The sequence below is a fragment of the Propithecus coquereli genome, unplaced genomic scaffold, assembly GCF_000956105.1.
Source record: "Propithecus coquereli isolate 6110/MARCELLA unplaced genomic scaffold, Pcoq_1.0 Scaffold14, whole genome shotgun sequence".
NCBI classification, from domain to species: Eukaryota; Metazoa; Chordata; class Mammalia; order Primates; family Indriidae; genus Propithecus; species Propithecus coquereli.
This window is the reverse complement of record NW_012138302.1, coordinates 13,077,010-13,090,339: the sequence shown is the minus strand read 5'-3', so window position 1 is coordinate 13,090,339 and position 13,330 is coordinate 13,077,010. Positions and strand designations below refer to the sequence as shown.

General features: G+C 35.4%; 1 protein-coding gene across 1 annotated transcript in view; it reads right to left on the bottom strand.

Moving 5' to 3' along the window:
* USP24 (ubiquitin specific peptidase 24) overlaps positions 1 to 13,330 on the bottom strand; it is a 139,723-nt gene that overhangs the window by 77,578 nt on the left and 48,815 nt on the right. Inside the window, 11 exon segments of the mRNA XM_012639336.1 lie at positions 122 to 295; positions 1,124 to 1,255; positions 1,869 to 2,018; positions 2,681 to 2,788; positions 8,183 to 8,230; positions 8,426 to 8,587; positions 8,680 to 8,775; positions 8,965 to 9,072; positions 11,223 to 11,326; positions 11,531 to 11,645; positions 12,833 to 13,004. Coding sequence (XP_012494790.1) covers positions 122 to 295; positions 1,124 to 1,255; positions 1,869 to 2,018; positions 2,681 to 2,788; positions 8,183 to 8,230; positions 8,426 to 8,587; positions 8,680 to 8,775; positions 8,965 to 9,072; positions 11,223 to 11,326; positions 11,531 to 11,645; positions 12,833 to 13,004 — 1,369 coding nt within the window.

The window sequence follows — 13,330 nt, the reverse complement described above, 5'->3', positions numbered from 1 at the left end:
ATTTATGTAAACAGGAATTTATTTGTGCATATCTAAATACATCTTTATATGCACAAACGAAATTCTAGAAGACTATTCCAAACTATTTAGTTACTTCTGAGAAGCAGGATTAGAGGGAAACGAAAGAGTAAAATTCCTTACTTAAAAATACTGGAAAAAAAATGATTTTAAGTTTTTTCCTACCATTCATAGTGATTTCATATGATTCCAATTTAAGGATTTTCTCCTTGAAGAGCTGCTGCTGAACATCACTCTCAAGATCATGCTGCCCTTTTGTGAACCATTCAAAACACATCTGTGGATTAAGGACAAATATTTACTCTGTGACTAAGATCCCATTCTGTCAACTATATATTTCAAATTGGGAAAGTAAAGATAAACTATTTTAATACTTCAAAAGTTCATATTGCCAAAATACCACTCAAAAATGAAATGCTTGGAACTTTGTAACTAAATGAAGCATTATTAGCAATCTGTCTCCTAGATAATGAAAATATATACTCATACTTTTCATTGGATTTTATACTTGGGTTTTTAGCATCAACATTTATTAAGCCTTGCTACATGCGAGGCACTGTGCTAGGCAGTCACATACTCAGTCCTTTCAACAATCCTATTTAGTAGTTAATATTATTCTGTAAAATGAGTCGACAAAGATGAGTTTCACTATTAGAAAACGTCATAGTTGGTGTTTCATTCCTGGTTTAATCTATTTTTGGCTGTTTAATCACAGTTTTAAAAATCTGTCCAAGCACTAATTCTTCTTTAGTGTTTCTGGGGAAATACATCATTATAGGAACTCAAATTTTTCTGTTGGTAACTTAAAATTAGATTCATGCAAAGGAAAAATGTTAAAATATATCTAGAATTTTTAATCTGTATTTGGTTGAATTTGGTATTTTATCCAGAATAGTATCAAAATTATCAAAGAACTCACACATTTATTTTCACCATGAATATACATCATATAAAACATTTTTCAGCACTTACAGTTCCTGGCCCATACTATTTATGCTTATGTAAACTGAGAAGTATTTAGAATTGAAGATGTAAGACACATTAAAAAAAAAAAAGTGAAATATTTAAATATGTCTGCCTTACTTTATCCACAATATCATCTTACCTCTCTATCTAATTCACAAACATCCTGGCCAGTCACGAGACACTCCCATATTTCCTTGGCACGATTCCAACCCAGATACAGAGTAGCTTCTTGCAAGAAAAATGCCAGAAATTTTAGATGTGCCTCTAAATACTGCAAAAAGAAATAGTGCTAATTAGTTAACTCCAGGCATTCATAATTAAAAGCAACATTAAAACAAAATAAAAATTTTAAATTTAAAAAACAGTTTTACTTAATAGTTTTTCAGAAAAGTTAGGCTAAAGTAATGTGAGAAATCTGTTTACAAGTTGACAGTACAATATAATAGAAGCTACTTCAAGTCTGTTACAAATTCAGTTGACTTTAGATGTCAATAAAATATAATTTCAGCAATCTCAAAGTAAAACATCACAAACTCACAACTGGTAAATGAAGATTTTTTTTCTAATTTTTTTTAAAAACAATAATATTACTGATCAATTGATTTTTAAAAATCCATTATCCACAGAATTAACAATTATTTCAGATCGAAGACCAAAAAGAATGTTTTTCCTTTATCATATGAAAGATTAACCCACAAATATAATTTTTCTCAATTTTATTTTAAAATAATAATAGTCAAGATAACAAAATTGTTCCATCACTATAAACATACTTCCTGCCACCTCTTCATAGTTATAACCAACAAATATTATTTTTATAGTTCAAGCATAAGAAGGTCAGATGACTGCCGTAGATCACAAAGCAAGAACACAATGCCTGATACCTCCCGGTAAGTGTATCGGCCATCCACTAGTGTCAAGCCAGTTAAGCCTCCGGGCCCAGCCACCGCTGCTGCAAGTCGATGACAAGCTATCAAACTTCCCGTTACCAATTTCACTATTTCAAAATTTTTCTTCAAGTCTTGAATAATGCTCTTGGCGAAAACAACAAAAAGAAAAGTGGTATGAGAATTTGCAGTAATTCTGTTGGTTTAACATAAGCTGCTATTTTAGGATGTCGTCCTAGGTGAGAGGGAGCAAACACGAGGATTTCCTCATTCGTATTCCCTACATAAAAGTCATAAAATCAGTCTGGTACATATATTTACTAGAAAATTAATAAACTTCTCTACTAATTTTTTACATCTAAAAGAGATTCCATTTTTACAAAAAAGAAAATAACAAAGTCTTTAAAAAGGACTCCTTCACTTCCTACATATTTTTCCAGATTTTTCTTCCTGAACCTATCAAACTGAGGAAGCTCTAGCTCCGTAAGCAAACTAATCTTTTTGCAATGCAAGATAAACTACTGAATTTTTTCAACCCAACTTTTAAAATACCATTATAACTTTAAAGAATTGGCTTATTTCAACAAATTAAGCAAATAAAAAGGAAATGAGTTAGGGAATATATGAAAAAAAAAAGTTCCACAAAAATGAAAGCAGAATGATGTTTAAACTCAAGATTAAATGATATAATGAAGTACTTTGACAGCCATCAAGATGTAAGATAGTGATTATAAACTCAGTAATTTTAGCCATATTTTGTTATTATAAAAGGTTATGCAAGTAATTGTATAATAATCAGTTACTCTTACCTTGTCTTGCTTTTGATAGGTTTGTTTTATAAATGAGCGAGTGATTTCATGGAGCTGACGCAAAGCTGGTACCACCCAGACAAACTGGGGATTATTAAGTTGAGATGACTAGAGTTAAAAAGAAGTCACATCAATTAAATTTAGAAATAAATGGCAGATTCATTTATTAGCTATAAAAAATTTTCAAGTCAATTAGGTTTATTGTTACACATTCTATTATTTTCCTCTTCATATTGCTCATCTATAGCTTATCTCCATGCACTCATAATTCAGTCTTCAGCTTCTTACTCTGCATGCAATCTCCTAAGGCCAAGAACTGCAAACAGGAGTGGATGTGAAGTGACAGTAAATGTACAGGGGTGCGTCAGCAAAAAACAGACAACAGGGAATTAGCAACTTCAGAGGATAGATTAAGTAGCATAGGCTGCTAAGACATGTTGGCATGACGAAATAAATTGATGGCAAAAGCATAACTTGGATAATACTGAACTGGCTGGTAAGTAAAATGGAATAGAATATGGCTTTCTGTAAGTATGTGATTAAGATACCGATGATAAGATCACGACACTGATCTAAATGTTAAAGAAAATATTCATGATCTGTTTGTATTTCCTAGTTAAAATAATTTCATCAGAGGTTAATTCTATTTTTATTATTACAGATACTTTACACTTACACTGTACATTTTTCAAAACGAATATATTATTTCTGAAACTGACATGACAATCCAGATCTTCACAGTATAGATATAAAAAGTCTGATGTTCATGTAAGACTCTTTAAAAAGAGAATTGCTTTTTAATAAATAACATCTTAAGAACTTTGAAATTTTGTAATAAAATTTGGTAAGAATACCAGATTAAACATTATTACTCAACTGATCAATTATTAAATCTCTAACCAAAAAGCTTATAAGTATTTATTTTAAAGGCTGAATTTTTTATTTTAAAGCCTTCTTGTTTTACTGAGTCTTAGTGTAAGATGAAGGCCCCTGTGGGGAAGAAAAATACTTTTGATGTCTTCTGTAGAAAAAGATCTCACTACTGGATGTGTAAATTTGAGCAAGCTATTGCCAAAACAATATAGTTTTCCTTGCCTCATACAGATTAGCCAATCAATCAGCAAGTACCGTATTTCCTGGATTCTAAGACACAGGTTTTATAAATTTTAACATTTCTGAAATTGATGTTTCTCACAATTATGTCAAAAGAAACTCACCAGCCACTAGGCATAGGAGTAAGTTTTGATATAGCTGTCCTTACCGGAGTCTGTATTAACACAAATTTAGCTGTATACAAAAAGCAGATGCTCATCTACCTGTCATTTTAGTTGTTACTTGGTATAGGCATCAAACAATGACTTTTGATTGAATTTAAATTGGGATCACTAATGTCTTACTTGGATGTTTTTGGATAGATCGCACTATGATGCAGCATTGACTGGTCTGTCATGTCCATCAGTGCAATTAAAAGCAAAGAAAACCATCAGTGGTCTCAGACTAAAGAATTTTCCAAAGCCAGGAGAAGTTGGTGTAACAGACTCATACCCTGTGAAGGGCTGTATCACTCTGCACTAAATGTCTCTCTGTCCTAAGTCGCACCTTAATTCAAGAGAAGCTGTTTAACTTGCAGTATACATAATTAAATTAAGGAATAAAACAACTCGGGTTTTACAAAAGAGGATAAGCACACAAAACTCCACATTCCTCAACATGTCTCAAAATTATACAGCCAATCTTAAAGATTTGAGAGCGGTCCAAAGCACTACTAGACATACTGCAAGCAGTGTGCCATGGTGAAGCTGTACATAACTGGTCAAAAGGAGGCTTGGACTCAGCCTCTGACTGTGAATCTAAACTGATGGTCAGTAAAAGCAAATTGTACTGTTCCTTTTTTTCTACTCTGAAAACTTATTAAATCTGCAATGCATCTTAGAATCACAGAAATAAGGTATGTTAAAGGCCAACTACTTGTGAGACTATTTCTGCTACACTATAACAGTTGCAAAATGACAATAATCAAAACTGTAAGGTTGACGTCTAATCTGATACTTTCTAAAAGGATTACAAAAATTAGAATATAAATATGGACCCTTCAGCAATAAGTAGATATACTTTAAAAAGTACCATTATGACCAATTAAGTCAATTATGGTTAGAATGCTTTTATTTAACACTGAAAATTATCCTTTGAAGGTAACTTATTATACAATAAAATGAAAATAAAATTGTATGAAATTGAAATTTAAGAGTTATTTCTGATATGGCCTTTCTAAAGTGTAGCAAACAGGAAAGATGTTATTTATTCCATCTTGTCTATGACATTATATCGCTAAGTTATAAGAAAATTTTACATTACTCTTCTTTAATTACAAAAGGGGCAAAAGACTGGTGAACAATCAAAATGAAGATATATTGATAATGTCACGGAGTTGAGGTTTCATAAACAGGAGTTAATGGGATGTCCAAGCTAGACTCTTAAAGTTAGATGAAGCCTTAGAGGTCAATGGGTTTAGCCTGCAAACTTATGCCTAAATTCTCTTTATTCATTTTTTATTGAATGACTGACTGCTCTGTCTTCCCAGTGATGAGGAACTCACTACCTCAGAAGGCAGTGCAATTCTGTTTTCAGACTGTTCTCAACAGAAAGTTCGCTGACACTTAAACATGCCTCTGCATAACTTCTTAGGAGACATAAAAGGTAAGCTGAATCAAACTTCTCTATAACAATCCTCTAAGGATCTGAAGAAAGCTTTCATGTTCTTTCTTGAGTTCTCTGTTCTTGAAGATGAACATCCCCATTTCTCTCTCTGCCTTGTTTTTCCAGACCTAGCCATTTATCCAAATGAACCAAAGCAAAAATTTTTGCGTGGGAGGAAAATTTTTTAAAGTATTTCCTCCTGTACTAACCACATCACCAGGAGAGTACTTGTACTGAGGACCTCTTGCTGCTTTTACTTTCTGTTACATGCTTTGGCAAGTAGAGGCGAATCAACTATGTGTGAGTGAGGCTTCTGCACAGGGTCCTCACAAGGTAGAGGGGAAGAAGTGAGAGGAAGGGAACCAACACTTACTGAAAGCCTGCCAGGCACTGTGCTAGGAGCCTGAAGATACGACTCAAGGAATGTGCAGATACTACTAATTGAGTAAAAATGAGTTTTTTTTGGTTTAGTAATTTTTTTTGGACAAGTACATTTAAACTTTTTAATTGAAGGAAAAAAAGAAGTGAAATAAGAGGGAAAGGGTTGGGGCAGACAGTGGACGGTATAAAGGAAGCAAAGGAAAGAGGATCATGGGAGCCGAGGGTAACCTGGCAGAATCTAAAGAAACAAAGTTAAGAAATAAAGGCTGGAATTTCTGAACACAACAGTGGGACTTGGGAATTTTAAGAGTGTCAGAAGCAGAGGGAAGGGGAATCAGTTGGGGAATACAGGTAGCTGAGGGTGGGAGGGGAGTAAGAGGTGGGTGAGCTTGTCTTACCCTTTGCTTAGTTTCTGTGTAGCCTGGCAGGGAGACATAATCCCCAGTCAGCCCACCTTGCTGCCTGGCAGGAAAGGGCATAGCATAGAAAAACACCTTTAGTGGCAGTAAATAATTCACCCCCCTGCCGGAGCCATATCCAGGGGGCTTTGCTCTTCCCACTGCCCCCCTTCAGCAACGTGCACTTTTAAGAGAGTGTCCGTGAAAGCACTCAGTAAACTAAAAAGTGCCATGTAAAAATGCAAGATGTTACTGTTTGGAGTGAAATAATGGCACACCAGAATTTCTTAACTGGGAGCAGTGGGGAACTAAAAAAGGGAGAATATTCCTTTCAAGTCTCACAAAATAACTTCAAAAATTGTCCTGTTACTTTTTTGGGTTTTATTATAAAACCACAGACATGAATGCAGTGACTGCAAAGAGAGGCAATAAGATGCAGCGATGTAACTGACTAAGGGAGCTACGTAACGTGTAGCTGCAACAAGGAAGGACTAATTAACAGTCAGGAAGGATTTTTCCAGTTTCAAAAGCCATATCCCTGGAGGGAGGGAAAAGTCCCTTCAGCTTTGACCTTCATCTCAAAGAAATGTGTCTGTTGTTGAGAAGAAATGACTATTTTTCTATAGCTACCCTTTTCCTCCTACTATTACTATTGAAGGATACAAACTTCAGTAACCCTGGATGAATTTCAATAAGGAGAGGTTGCTAAATTATCTGAATTGCTGAGCTGAGAAAACTGGAAAAATTCAAATTGCATCTGAGTAGAAAGAAATTTTGTTGAATTAACAGAATAATTCCTCGTAACCCGAGCATTACCAACTCCAGTTTGCGAATGCCTTTTAAAATCTCTAAAGCTAGATTATACGTAGAAAAGTTACTTGATCAAATTTCAACATCAGAAATATAAAACACAAAGTTCTTAAATGCCCCCAACTAAACTTTATGACCAAATATGACTTAAGAGAATAAAAGCCCGTTAAGTCACCAAAGCCTCTTAACAAGAGCTGAGAGTCTATGACTATACCAATGAAAATTAGTTAGCAGTATTTTACTTTAATGATCCTTTAAAGAAATACTTATCAATGAAAGACAATTTACCAATGAAATTACTAAGACACTAGCTATTTTACCAATAAGTTTTTTTATGTTAATAATAAAATGAAATGCAGAAAATGAAATCCCTCCCGCTGCCAGACTTTCAGTTTGGTCTGGGCAATCCGATGGCCTGAGTGAGAGGACAGTGCTGCTCCGATCAGGGCTACTGCAACCACAGAAGCACTTCCACTGAGCCGGCCACTGAGACCACCCCTCCCAGAAGAGAGACCTGAGGTGTAAGGACCAGAGTGACAGGAGAGCTATAATCATCACTGCTTTCTCTGCTAACCATCACTTCCAAGGACAGTCTATAAGTTCACCGTAGCCTGGAGGCCAGAGTCCTGAAGGGAAGCGCCTGCCTCTGCAGCCCAGGTCCCTCTTGCAGTGACTAGCCAAGCCTGCCTTCTTAAATCGAGCCCCAGCAACAGGCACTCACTCGATGGCTGTTTGCCTAAGCAATCACTTTATGCACATATCTGAATGAAGAACCTGAAAACTGCTATGTGCCAGCACTGAATGAAACCCCCTTGCGTCCCCGTCCTTCTCTTATTCTATGAATGTTCCTCCATTTCTCCCTCATGGGAGAAAAATAGGTACAATATTTATTTAGAATCCATTGTACTTTTAAAACTTGTGCATATTTTAGATTTAGTTTTTAAAAACTAAGGTGAAAGTCTTATAATTTGAAGAAAATTATATAATAAAACTACTCTTTGAATATGACTCTGGATTTTTTTCTCCTTAACAGTCAGTAACTACCCAAGCTTTAAATAATAAAGCAGAGGATACAAATGAATATAATGAATATTTAAACATCAAGTTTGAATATGAACATTACTTTAAGAAACACTATTAAAATTGTGATGCAATTTATTAAAGGAAATTATTAAATTAGTATACCTTTTAGTTGGTTCCATCTGCAAATTCTTACCTTGAATCCATCCTTCTTGTTTTTTTCCAAACTTGACCATTCCCCAGGCTGAAAGTTCGTTTGAAGAGACATATGAGTGACTTGGTAAAAGCAATACCTATAATTTCCCAATCTTGGACTCTAAGTGCTTCCAGATAGGACATTTAGCTTAATTTATATAATAGGAGAGGAAAATTACTTGGCTCTAATTACTTAGGCTACACTGCTGCTCTGACAACAAAATGAGACCAAAGATAAACTGACCCTTTTAATGTCTTCTATGCACTTAATGATGTAGCTCCTCTTGATTGCTTCCTTCACAGCGTACGCGTCACTGAGGATTGTCAGGTGCTCCTCCAAGGCTTGCTGAATAAGGCTACTGGGCAGCGTTGGAAGATGAGCCAGTTCCCAGAGTACATCTAACACCTACAATAATATCACATATGGTGAGCCAGCCAATATGCAAACAAAACTGCGTTGAGCATCTGTAGCTAGAAAAATCCATTTGATTCTCCTGCCTTTCCAGAAGTGGTCTCAAAGCGAGCTTCCCGGCCTATTCGTCCAATCAGGCTCAACAGCTTCTGTCTTACTCTGTCACTCTCAGTCTCCCAGCTCTGCAGGGAGAAAAGACAAGACACAGGAACTGCTTCATAATCAAACTGGAAAAATATGCAACAACTTTACATTTGAGCTAAAAAAATTTAATAAAGAAAAGTACATTTAAACACTGCTATTTGGGGAGGACCTCAAAAGAGCTTACTATACGAAAATTTAAAAGTAAGCAAGTTTGACTGAACACATACCTTCTGAATGAGAACAAACAAATGATTGAGCTGATCTGAATTAAATTTCACAGCTGCTGCAGCAATAATAGTATGAATGTTCTCGATCACGGTAGATGATTGTCCGGACTAGAAAAGAGGACATTGGAAAAAAATTAAGTCTTGGAACTTGGTCAAACCTAAATCTTTCGCCTGGCAATTTATAGAGGCAAAAGCAAAGATATAACAAAGATAAATTGATTCTGGTCTAATGAGCATTCACTTGCACGATAATATTGACAAGACTTACATGAAGCAACCATTATTGATGGTCATCAGCTGGCCTTATTTAAATTCCAAGTAGCACTAATTTTTTAAAAGGCAAATGTAAAAAAAAGATGAGAATCAAGTTCTCAATATGACATATTCACTTCAAGAGGAGAACAAAATATTTTCAACTAGCTAAAAAATTCAAACTAATTAAATTATGAGACAAGTGTACTCGCTTTTGGCATTTTATAAATAATCCTGAGGGCTTCAGCTGATAGTATTATCTGTCTCATTTTTAAATTCTGCTCATAGATATTTTGTGACTTCAATTAGTATTTATTTATCCCATAGGCAGTTAAGTCTCTGTTTCGGAGCTATAGACCCAACTGTAGACCTTATGGTTGAAACTCACTTAATAACCTCAATCATGTCACCATCATGCCTCATTGTTCATCATATGAGAGACTTGAAAGGCAGGGGGACATTGTTAGATTCAATTCTTTAAGAATTTTCTCAGTATCTACTGTGCACATAGAGATGTTCATTGAATGTAGTGAGGATATACGACACATACATCACAGTCTCAAATCTTCAACCTTATATGGATTCAAAACTTATACTCACAAAGCAAAATTATATGAGGATATTCTACTAAGGCCAAGACATGTGAAGTACAATCTTTGGGACCTCGGACTGTTTTCTTTTACTCCTGCACTGAACTTTCTCTAGTCTGTTCTGCAGTGCTGGGCTGGGTGCCTGCGATCTACAGCTTCCACACTTCTTCCTGCTATGTTCTGCCAATGACAGGCAGTGCTGGGGGACGAGAGACAGGAGGAAAGAAGGAAGGCGTGTTTCTGGTTTGGGTTCAGAGGGCAAATGCAGCAAGGGATTCCAGAAGCCTCGGTGGTAACAGCACCAGCACTTGAAGCGAAAGCACCTGCAAAAGCAGCTTCCTTTCCTAGGACTTAATACCCCTTCTTCCTTTTCGTTCCTCCAGCATTCACTCTTTTCAATTTTCTTTGCTTCTCCATCTCGGCAACACCTTTGTAAGCAATCCCCTGTAGTCACTTCCCTGTTTGAAATACCTAGCATAGTTTCTGTTTCCTGACTGGATTCTGACTGACACAGTGACTAAGTTGACACAGTGGAGCCGAGCTTCAGGTTTTTCTTTGGCTTAGTCACGAAGGATAATACTGCTATGAAACAGACTGGAGAATGACTACATTTGGACACAATGAATTTGAGATGCCAATGAGCTACACACATGAAGGTATAATAGTTACATATTTAGATATATTGCATGGAGCTCTAAAAAGAGGTCTGAATTAGAGATATAATTCACAGTCAGCTGTATACAAATATAGTCAAAGCCACAGGAGTAGATGAAACTGACTAATGAAAGCTCATATAGTAAGAAAAGGGGGCAAAGGACTGAGACTTGAAAAAAACTAATATTTAAAGGCAAAGTGGAAGAGAATAAATTAGGAAAGGAGACTAAAGAAGGAATGCCAGCAAAGTGTGAGGAAGATCAGTAGAAAGAACTATGCCCAAAGCAAAGGAAAAAGAAAATGCAAAGTATGTTGGATCTGTCACACCTGCTGAGAATCCTGGTAAGATGAGATCTACAAACTCATCTATTATCTTTATTTCATAGTATTAAATGGAGAAAAACTGTTAATGAAAATTAATAAACAAAAGAATGAAAAGAACACTGGACTGATAAACAAAGACATATACCTATTCCTAGCTCTGCCACTAACTGCTATATAACCTTTGGGAAGGCTTTTCATTTTTTAATTGAAAAATGGGAAGACTAGACTAGATCAGTACTTTGACACTTCTTGTGGGTAGTGGAACCCTTTTTATATAAGCAATCTTAATGAAAACCCAAAACTGTAAAATGGATTAGGTATGGCTGCTCTGGTTAAAGCAAGATAAGGTCCCATTTTCCCTGCCCACTCACCACCCTCCTCCCTCTCCTATAGTTTAAAAATGACAGGAAACGGCAAAAATAATTCTGATCAATTTACCTGTATCTTCCAAATTTTAGTGAGCTCATCCAAAGACAGTTTACTACCCAAGAGTTCAATAATTCCCTTTATACGATCACAGTATTGTGCTTGGTCGATGTTACCTAATAGAAGAAACACCAGAAAGGAAGCCACATACAGTGAACACTGACTCTCTAAATAGTAATTCAAATTAATTCAAAACAACAGTAACTTGCTATAAGATTATTTAAAGGCTGATACAGTCAAAACTATAATTCTGTACCCTTTTTTATACAAAAATGTATTATTTAAATTATGTATTAGGTAATTTTTTGAAAGCAACTTACCTTCCAATGCAATTGATAGAACTGAGTTTTCAACTAGCCAATCTAATAATCTGTCTGTATCTATTGCATTCTTCACAGATTTGGATAAAGTGCTATCTTCTATTAGTTTGGTTACCTAAAAAGACAGGATTATTGTGACTAAATCTAATATACATTATCAAAATCTTCATATATAATCTGTAATTTTTGTGGTGTTACAATGTGGTCTGATAATTAGCACGAATACATCAAAGGCCAGTTATAGAAATTAACGGACTACTATTTGAGATGTCTCTTTAAAAAGGACACGGAACCATTCTTGCAGCTCTCACTTCCTGGACTACTGCTGATTGGCTAGGAATGAACATCTAACTCAAATCTCAATCAGGGCACTTCCTCCATCCTTTATACTGGGGAAGTATACAGAAAGAAAGTGTCAGAAAGACACTTTATATACAGAAAGGAAGCATCAGTCCCCCTCTGGTGATGGGAATCACAGGATGCGAAACTCTCCATGGACACACTCTCCACCATATGACATACTCCATGTAGAGAGAATGAGGCCAACATGCTCAGAGAAGCAGAGACAAGACTTGGACAGAGTCCTGGCAGTGATCAGGTCTCAAATTCTAGTTGTTCCTGTTTCCTGCATGTATCATTGTCCCTTCTTGGTTTGGCTGTTCAATCCTTCATTCAAATGAAGGATTAATATGAAATAGCCCAGCATCCTTTCAATAAATTCCTCCTTTGGCCTAAGACGGTTCAGGATGAGTTTATTTCACTTGCACTCAAGAATCCTAACTATTACAAAACCGAAGGGAAAATACCTGAAATGATAACAACTGTATTGGCTCCATTTGTCACTCACCAAAACCAACTGTGCTGTTTCTGTGCATATGATACAAATTTAGGAAGCTACAGAAAATTTATTTCCATCATTTTGCTTAGACCAACACAACTGTAGTCATTTTGTTTTTGTCCCAACCCCAGTTAGAAGATTTGTTTTAAGTAAACCCATATCTGAAATAAAAGGAATTGTACCCTTAGAGTAAAAAGTAAATCTCAGACTATATGTTCTAAGGGATTACATTCTAGGAAATTTCATAAAAACACTAAATATTTCGGAAAATGAATTTTGAAAGTAATACATATAAGAAGGTGGCTTTACTAACAATTATAAACACATACACCATTTTATATAATTATCTCTTTTTTATAGGACAAGAAATTCTTATTTCTCAACATTTTTATATTAATAACCACAAATTTTGGTAGAACTTAGTGTCTGTGCTTAAGTCTTGTAGAAACAAACGCAAAACTTACTTCTTTGAGGGAATTCATTTTAGCACTAAAATGTGGTGATTTCAGCATGCGCAGTAGGATGTCTAGTCGAAGGTCATCCACAATTGTCACCAGATCCGGTTGGAAGCGCATGCAAAGTAACTTAATGGCAGACAAGAGCTCAGGGATGCTAACCAACCTCTTTTATTTAATCAAAACAAAAACACAAAAAAGGAGCTGTAAAAACATTTTTATCCCATTCTTACAACACACACAAGAACATAGGGTAACAATGGTCTGGTGGTATCTGATATTCTACACGGCCAATTAGATACATTTCACTTCTAAATAAAAGTGCCTGAGTGAGCAGCAAAGGAAGGGGAATGGTCCTGTGAGAAATTCAAGGCAAAAATAAATAAATAAATAGATAGATAGATAGATAAATAAATAAATAAATCATGTTAAATTTAAATGTTAAAACTGCTTTAAATAACGTTGGGGTAAATTTTAATACTGTATTCTTTTAAAGCTTTTATTCCA